Genomic DNA, 8400 nt, shown 5'->3' with positions numbered 1-8400 from the left:
TGTCTATGTAAATGTATGTACACAGGGTTGTATGTGTGTGTTGATGTGTGTGTGTGCTCATGTAAACACGGGCCTGTATAAGGAGCCCTGGGTACTGTCGGGTAAATGCTGGTGTGCTGACCACAAGGTCCAAAGTTCAAATCCAGCAGCCACTCTGTGGGAGAAAACAAACAGGCTTTCTGCTTCTGTAAAGATTTAGCGCCTTGGAAACTCTATGAGGCCACTGATTAGAACTGACTCCAGTGGTGGGTTTGATTAATTTGGGGCATGCCCATGTATAAGGGGCATGCATATGTGTATATATATGAGGGGGTGCCCCTCCAAACGGGAAAAAGCTTCGCTGGGTGAGCTTTTGTAGTATGCATCTTTCCTGCCAGGTGAACATCAGGCAACTCGCTCTGAGTTAGTGCACTCAGTGGCATCACCTGGGAAGGTTCTCTCTGGTCACAGTGAATTCTTTCACAAAAGCAGTTTCGCTCAAACCTCGTATTTCGTGATGGCCACTTTAAGAGAACCGGTGTGACTGTGGAATTTTGTTTCCTGCTCGGGAAAAATGCCGCAGAAACCGTTGTGATGTTGCACACAGCTTATGAGGACAGCGCCTTGGGAAACACTCAAGTCTACGAGTGGTTTTCTTATTTCAAAAAAGGTGCTATATCGACTGGTGACAAACCTCATTCTGTCCCGGATGGACAGAAATGTCCACTGGTAGTGCACTTGGAGTTCGTTCCACCAGGTCAGGGTGTTAAACAAGCTTTCTATTTAGAGGTTCTGAAAATATTCCATAACAGTGTATGACAAAAAAAGGCCTGATTTGTGGCACAGGGGGATTCATTTTGCCACCATGACAATGCACCTGCTCACACTGCCCTCTCATTGCACCAATTTTTGGCAAAAAAATAGCATGCCTCTCTTGCCACATGCACCTGACTCACCTGACCTCACTCCATGCAACTTATTTTTGTTTCTGCAAATGAAGAGGGACATGAAATGACAGTGATTTGACAATGTAGAAGAAGAAAAAAAACGAGGGAGGTGCTGTCAGCCATCCAAACAGATGAGTTTGAAAAATGTTTCCAAGAATAGAATCGCAGATGTGACAAATGTATTCAGTGTAATGGAGAGGACTTTGGAGGTGATAAGGTTGTTTTGTAAAACAAAATTAAATACATAGCTTTGAAAAAAATTCCGTTTTGGGGGATACCCCCTTGTAGGTATAAGGGTGCACATGTATATATGTGTGTGTAGATTTGTAGGTATGTGTCTGTAAGTACGGGCTTGTGTACATGCATGTATGTGCATATGTGTTTATGTGCACACGCATGTGTGTAACAGTATCAAGACTCCTTGGGACACAGCAGATGAGGCTCTGCTCCTATAAACGTCTGTAAGTCTCGGAAAGCCCACAGGGGCAGTTCTGCTCTGTCCACACGAGGTCTGAACCGACCCGATGGCAGTGGAGTTTGGTGACACAGCAGTGGGGAGGGGGGACCCACCAGCTGCAGAGGGTGGATGGCTTGTACGTACCAGGCACCATGCAGGAGAAAGGTGACAGTCTTCCTCCACGACGAGGTCCTTCCACTCTGCCCTGGGGTTTCTGTGAGTCAGAATGGGCTCAAAGCCGGTGGGCTTGCCTGGCCTCGAGCATCTGTAGATGTGTCCCCATGGGGATGTGTGTGCACATATGTGCGCATACCTGTGTCTGCATGGGCACTGTGAACACATGTGCAGCAGTGACTCTCTGGGCGTATGAGTGAGCACGGAGCAAGTGGAGCCCTTTCAGCCCAAGGCTCAGAGTTTGCAGAGAGCCCTGGCTGCCCGTGGGTGGACGCAGCACCGGCCAGGGGCCTCTTCCTCTCTCCCCGTCTCTCTCTCCCCCTGCATCTGTGCTGAGGTGCCCGGCCTTGCACAACCTCCAGTGACTGTGGGAGGGGCCTAGTTGCTGTGTGGCCTCGGACTGCAGGCGGCCCGTAGCAGACCAGCCTCGCCAAGACCCCTCTGCTTGGCCTCATCTCTGTCCCTGGAGGCAAGCCTGTGTCTCTCTTTTCCCCGCAGGGTCCTCCTGGGCCTACAGGCCCCCAAGGCCCCATCGGACAGCCTGGCCTCTCTGTAAGTGCCCCTGTCAGTGACCCTCAAAGACCCTCCCCACTAGCTGACCCCCAAGATCCTCGTCCTCAACCTCCACTGGCTGCTTTCTCTGCAGGGCGCGGATGGCGAGCCGGGGCCTCGCGGTCAGCAGGGACTTTTCGGGCAGAAAGGTGACGAGGGCCCACGAGGTTTCCCAGGGCCCCCGGGGCCTGTGGGGCTGCAGGTAAGGCCCGGCTTTCAGAGTGGCCGACTGCATACACTCTGTATCCCTCTGTGCCCCACCCCCTCCTGCCTGTCCCTCAAAGGCAGTACCCATGCTTGCTGCGAGTGGATGTCCCGTCCAGAGGCCCAGGGTCGCCACCTGGGCTTGGCAGAAAGACATATCTGCGTGTTGGGTAGGTCACCAGGACAGGACGGGGCTGATCCTGACCCTGACCCTTCTTCCTCTTCCCGCCCAGGGTTTGCCAGGACCTCCTGGGGAGAAGGGCGAGACTGGAGACGTGGGCCAGATGGTAAGTGCGGCCCAGCCGCCGGAGCCCCCGTGGTAGTTGACTTCTGTTTGGACACAGGGTTTGCTCAATGGTCTCTCCTTTCCCTAGGGTCCCCCTGGGCCCCCCGGCCCCCGAGGGCCTTCCGGGTCTCCTGGTGCTGATGGGCCACAAGGTCCTCCGGGTGGAATTGGCAACCCCGGCGCAGTAGGGGAGAAGGTGAGGCGCCGTCATCACGGGCCAGGGTGTCAGCTCCAGGCCTGCATGCGTCTGCACGGACATTCCTGCACGTGTGGTGCGCCACCTCCCTGCCAGGCCTGGTCATAGGACTCCTGTATCTGTCTACATCTGGCCCCTTGCAGCCCCTGGGTGCCCCCGCCACACCCCACCCCACTCACTTCCATGGCAAGAAAAGCAAAGAGAAGCCACCCTGCTGAGCTCACATCTCAGAGACGCTTGTGGTTGAGCTCTGGGCTGTTCATGGTCCATTGGTGGTTCAAGCCCACCAGTCGCTCCAACAGAGAAAGACGAGGCCATCAGCTCCCCTAGAATGTGACAGCCGGGGAGACCCTCTGGGCAGTTCTCCCCTGTCCTGCAGGGTCGCCCTGGGTCAGCGGGGGCTGTGCTGAGAGTGGGCTGGTGTGTGGGCTATTCTGCTGCAAATGTCCCCCCCAGTGCCTGCCTCTCACGCTACTCTGCCCTGCCCTCCGTTTCTCTGATGATACTGGGGGAGGGGGCTCTCTGCTCTGCATGGGGCCCTCCCTGTCTGCAAGACTGTCCCCCACCTCCACCGCCCTGTAATGACCCTTAAAGTCCTCCCTTCAGGGGACGTCTCTGCTGGCCTCGCTGGGTGACCTGGTGCCTGCAGATGGAAACCTGCCTGCCCCACTTCCCGCACAGGCTCCTCAGAGGAGATCCCACCCGTGACAGCGCGGGGGCCATCTGAGGACATTGGCCGCCGTCTCACTGACCCCAGGGTGCCCACCACACCCGTGTTTCCCCGTGTGCTTTCTCCACAGGGTGAGCCGGGCGAGGCCGGAGAACCTGGCCTTCCGGGAGAAGGGGGCCCTCTGGTGAGTGGGCTGTGGGGCGGGGCCGGTCAGGGGCGGAGTCAGGCCTCAGGTCCCCATGACAGCAGCTGAGCTCCTGGACCAGCCCCATGGGGGGTGGGGGGATTGGAGCAGAGTCAGACCCTCTCCAGGTCACGGTCAAGGGGGGGTGAATGAGCTGCCTGCCATGGGCAGCCCTGGCTATGGTGAGTGCTGCCCAGATGAAGTGGCATAAGCCAGGTGATGGATGCCTATCTCTCCTTCCAGGGACCCAAAGGCGAGAGGGGGGAGAAGGGGGAGTCGGGACCCTCTGGTGCTGCTGGCCCCCCTGGACCCAAAGGCCCTCCTGGAGATGACGGCCCCAAGGGCAGCCCGGTGAGTAACCCCCATCCCTGACCCTGGAGCCTGCACCCCATGCCTCAGGCCAGACTGGCAAGGTAGGGTGCACTGCTGCTCATAGAGACACCCCATGCCCTGGACGTGCTGTTTCCAAAAGTCTGGAAGTTTCCACACCATCTACTGAGCCCAAGCACTCAGACAAGAAGGCCCAAGGGGCCCGAGGCGGTGGGGAGGAGAGGCCTGCGGGACTGTCCCTGCAGGAGGGTGGTCTCTGAGGCCGAGGCTGAGTTGTGCCACATGGATGGCGAGCGCCACGCACTCCCTCCCGGGCCTGGCTGGGCATCGGGAGGGTCCGGCCTCAGCCTGGAGCTTCAAGGGGGAACTGGGCAGGTCTCTAGAAGGCAGGCATGGTCCTCTCCCCACCAGCTGGCCAGGTCTGGACCCAGCAGTGCGTGGCAGGCAAGTGCTGGAATGTTCTAGAATAGCGGTTCTCAACCTGTGGGTCTCTACCCCTTTGGGGGTTGACCGACCCTTTCACAGGGGTCACCCGATTCCTAACAGCAGCAAAATGACAGTGATGAAGTAGCAATGAAAATAATGTTATGGTTGGGGGTCCCGACAACATGAGTAACTGTATGAAAGGGTCGCGGCATGAGGAAGGTTGAGAACCCCTGGTCTGGAGGCTGGATGGAGACGGGGGGGCGTCTTGGTGCAGCGCAGGCCTGGCTGTGGGTGGCCCAGCCCAGCTGCTCACCACCCTCTCTGCTTCTTTCCCCTGCCCAGGGCCCCGTAGGCTTCCCTGGAGACCCTGGCCCCCCTGGAGAGCCAGGCCCTGCGGTAGGTACACAAGGCGAGGTTGTGTGCGTCTGTGTTGGGGGGTGGGGGTGGTGCTTGGGGAAGGACAGGGTGGTGGCTCAGGGTAAGGGGGCTTGGGAAGGGACCAAGGTGGTGCTCAGGGTGGGGTGGGGCTTGGGAATGGACCTGGTGTGGCAGTGTGGATGAGTTGTGCCCTTCTGGCTGGCAGGCAATAACTTGGTCTTGTCCTCACAGGGCCAGGACGGGCCCCCTGGAGACAAAGGCGACGATGGAGAGCCAGGACAAACGGTGGGTGGGTGGTTCATCGGGAGGGATGGCGGGGGAGGGGAGGCAGCCTGGGCGCCGGCTCAGACTCCTGATGGAGGATCAGCGGGCCCAGAGGGCCCCAACTCTGCTCCTGAGAGACGCACATCCCTTGGCCTGACCCTGCAGATGCTCAGTAACCTCAGAGGGTCTGCTGGGGGGTGGAGGTAGGGGGAAGCACCACAATTTTACAGGAATCATGCATGAGTTAAGCAAGCCTTGCAGACCCTTCTTGCAGGTTAGCTTCCCACGTGCTGCAGGCGGGTCCTGTGCGTGTGCCCCACAGCGGGCTGGTGCATTCTATGCAAAACACGGGGTTTCCACTGCCTGCTCCATGGTTCGCGCAGGAGGATTCACCCGGTTCCTGCTCACAGAGCCCCGGGTGCCCTCCCCTCAGCTCTTCCAGTTCTCCTCCACACTGGACACTGTGTCTCGCACATGACCCTGGATTTGCAAACCCTGTTTCAAGCTGAGTTCTGGACAGACCTGAGTACTCACACCCCCCACCCCCAACCCCAACCCCCAGCAAATATGGCAAAGCACTGTGGGAAATGCAGTGGCAGGGACAAGGCCCAGACCCTGAGCTCAGACGAGCCGTGATACCAGGAAAGAGTTATGGGAATGAGCTCAGGGTTCATCTTCCCTTTCACCTGTCCCTGGGCCTCCAGGTCCCCTCCCAGCGGCGACGGTGTGGTGGTCAGTAAACAGCAGTTAGGGACCAGCATGAATGCTGTGGGGAGGGAGAGCAGGGGGCAGGCAGGTGTGCAGGGAGGCTATGGGCAGGAGCTGGAGCAGATTCCTGGGTAGACTGCCACATGTGACCTCTGGAAAGAGCGAGGCCACTCCAGGCGGACAAGGAGAGCTACAGTGGACACGCCATGTGCAGTGACCCCAGACTGCCTGTCCACCCAGCCTCACAGTGCAGGCTCCTAACACCCCTGCTTGTTCTTCCATGCAGGGGTCCCCGGGCCCAACTGGTGAGCCGGGCCCATCTGGGCCGCCAGGAAAAAGGGTAACTATCTCTGTGAGCCTGTCTTCCCTGGGGATCCGTGCTTGCCCACCACGTGGGTGGACCCCAAGTGCTCTCAGCAGCACTAGGGTGACACCCTGCTCTCGCCCCATCATGGGCATCCCAGGGCTGACCCCACAAGCTGCCCCAATCCAGGGGGGACCCTCCCAGGCCTTTCTGAAAAGTCAAGCTGCACACTGGCCCCTCCGTGCTCTGGCCAGCCTCGCTCGGCCTGGCTTGGGGGCTGGGCGCAGGGGTGGAAAGGCCGGCCCACCAGCCTGCTGGTCGCCTTCACCCTCATCGCCCACACCTGCTCCTCAGTCTCAGGGCTGGTCAGGCTGCGTCTGCCAGCCAGGCCAGTCATGTGGGCACTCTCATTTGTTCCAGGGCCCCCCTGGACCTGCAGGCCCTGAAGGCAGACAGGGAGAGAAAGGAGCCAAGGTAATGAGCTGGGGATGGGACCCCGGGGGGATGTGGGGGTTCTGGACGGAGCAGAGCCACAGGGCCTGGTCTCAGCCCGACATCACTGTGTGTCCACTCCAAGCCTAAGGGAGCCTCCTTGGTGGCTGTGACCGTCCTGTCCTCTGTGACAGTCATGCCCATGGTGACTACCATGTCCACTGTGACTACCATGTCCACTGTGCAGGGCATGTCCACTGTGGCTACCTGGTCCACTGACCACTACATCCACTGAGACCATCATGTCCTCTTCAGTGGCTGTGACTGCCATGTCCACTGTGACCACCATGTCCACTGTGAGGGTCATGTCCACTGTGACCACCATGTCCACTATGGCCATCACTGGGGTGTTCTGAGCACCCTGGGGTGACTGGGGTGACCGTGGAGGAGGAGCGTCCCGCTGGCTGAGGGACTGAGCGGAAGCTAATTGTGTCTCGGAGCTGCCTCGAGGAGTGTGGAGAATTGGGGGCTGCCCCGGATACTGGGGTGTCGGGTTCCTTCAGAGACTGATGTTTGGGGGCACTGGTCCTGTGTGACCCGCTGCCTGAGCCCGGGGGTGCTATGCCCATCCACTTCATGCCAGGGAGAAGCCGGCTTGGAAGGTCCTCCTGGGAAGACTGGCCCCATCGGCCCCCAGGGGGCTCCGGGAAAGCCTGGCCCCGACGGACTGCGGGGGATCCCTGGGCCTGTGGTGAGTGGGGAGGGTCATGGGTGGGACAGGAGCAGAGGGGCCGAGGAGGGTGGGTTTCCCGACTCACTCGGCAGGACGGCTGTGTTTCAGGGTGAACAAGGTCTCCCCGGATCCCCAGGCCCAGACGGGCCCCCCGGCCCCATGGTGAGTGAGGCTTCCCTAGGCAGTGGGAGAGGGCGGCTTGCCACCTGAGACCCCTGGTGAGGATTGTGACCCCTCTGCATTTTCCTGCAGGGCCCCCCCGGCCTCCCCGGCCTCAAAGGAGACTCGGGCCCCAAAGGGGAAAAGGTAAGATGAGACGGCTGGTTTCCCGCAGCCTCATCAGGCCCTCCAGCAGCCTGGGGGTCCGGCTCAGCATAGCCCCAAGTTTGTCTCAGACTCTCGCAGCCTGGGGTGGGGTGGGGGACCCGGGAGACAACAAAAAAAGGGGAAATGGGTAGTAGGAACATGGACTCTGAGGATGCTCTGGGGCCCCTGAGCCGGGGCAGCTGCATGATGCCCAAGTGGAAGGGGCCAAGAGCATTTCTCATCCCCCGGGCGCAGGGCTCTGGCGAAGGCCCCCAGTGTCCCCTCTTGCCTCTCCTCCTGCAGGGTCATCCCGGCTTGATCGGACTCATCGGGCCTCCCGGTGAGCAGGGAGAGAAGGGTGACCGTGGCCTCCCAGGCCCGCAGGGCACTTCTGGCCCCAAGGGAGAACAGGTATGGGAGACAGATTCTGGCCGGGCCTAGAGCGTGGATGCCTTAGCACATTAGGGGCTGTAGGGTTGGGGTGAGCACTGCTCAGGGGCTCCCTGCCCAAGACACCAGCACCACGGGCAGAGCAGGAGCCAGAAGAGCCTCCCTGGGGGTCGGCAGGTGGGCGGGTTCTGGTCAGCTCAGCAGTTCAAGTGACCGAAGTGGAAGCAACATCCATCTCCAAGCCGTCTCCATGGGGCTGAGGACACCACACGGTTCCCCAACAGGCGGGAGTGGCCCTGCCAGGACAGGTCACCCAATCAGTGCAGTAGCCCCTGGCATACATGAGTGTGCTATGCACTTATGTGAGCAAGCTGTTGGTGCAAGCAGTTGGTGTGAGTGGGACATGACTATGATCCTTCATCCAAGTGACAATGAGCCCCTGCTTTCTGTTCCATCTAGGGTATCACTGGGCCTTCTGGT

At 59.7% G+C, this 8400-nt stretch overlaps 1 protein-coding gene across 1 annotated transcript in view; it reads left to right on the top strand.

Moving 5' to 3' along the window:
* Positions 1-8400, top strand: part of COL5A1 (collagen type V alpha 1 chain) — a 99015-nt gene that overhangs the window by 74971 nt on the left and 15644 nt on the right. The window contains exons 42-55 of the mRNA XM_045289356.1: positions 1993-2109; positions 2204-2311; positions 2547-2600; positions 2688-2795; positions 3596-3649; positions 3893-4000; positions 4748-4801; positions 5015-5068; positions 6042-6095; positions 6480-6533; positions 7135-7242; positions 7333-7386; positions 7477-7530; positions 7834-7941. Of these exons, the coding sequence (XP_045145291.1) occupies positions 1993-2109; positions 2204-2311; positions 2547-2600; positions 2688-2795; positions 3596-3649; positions 3893-4000; positions 4748-4801; positions 5015-5068; positions 6042-6095; positions 6480-6533; positions 7135-7242; positions 7333-7386; positions 7477-7530; positions 7834-7941 (1089 nt within the window). The remainder of the gene's footprint in view (positions 1-1992; positions 2110-2203; positions 2312-2546; positions 2601-2687; positions 2796-3595; positions 3650-3892; positions 4001-4747; positions 4802-5014; positions 5069-6041; positions 6096-6479; positions 6534-7134; positions 7243-7332; positions 7387-7476; positions 7531-7833; positions 7942-8400) is intronic.

Source organism: Echinops telfairi, unplaced genomic scaffold, assembly GCF_000313985.2.
Source record: "Echinops telfairi isolate 266 unplaced genomic scaffold, ASM31398v2 ScPeMD7_25;HRSCAF=90, whole genome shotgun sequence".
Classification (NCBI taxonomy): Eukaryota; Metazoa; Chordata; class Mammalia; order Afrosoricida; family Tenrecidae; genus Echinops; species Echinops telfairi.
This window is presented reverse-complemented; position numbering and strand designations above follow the sequence as displayed.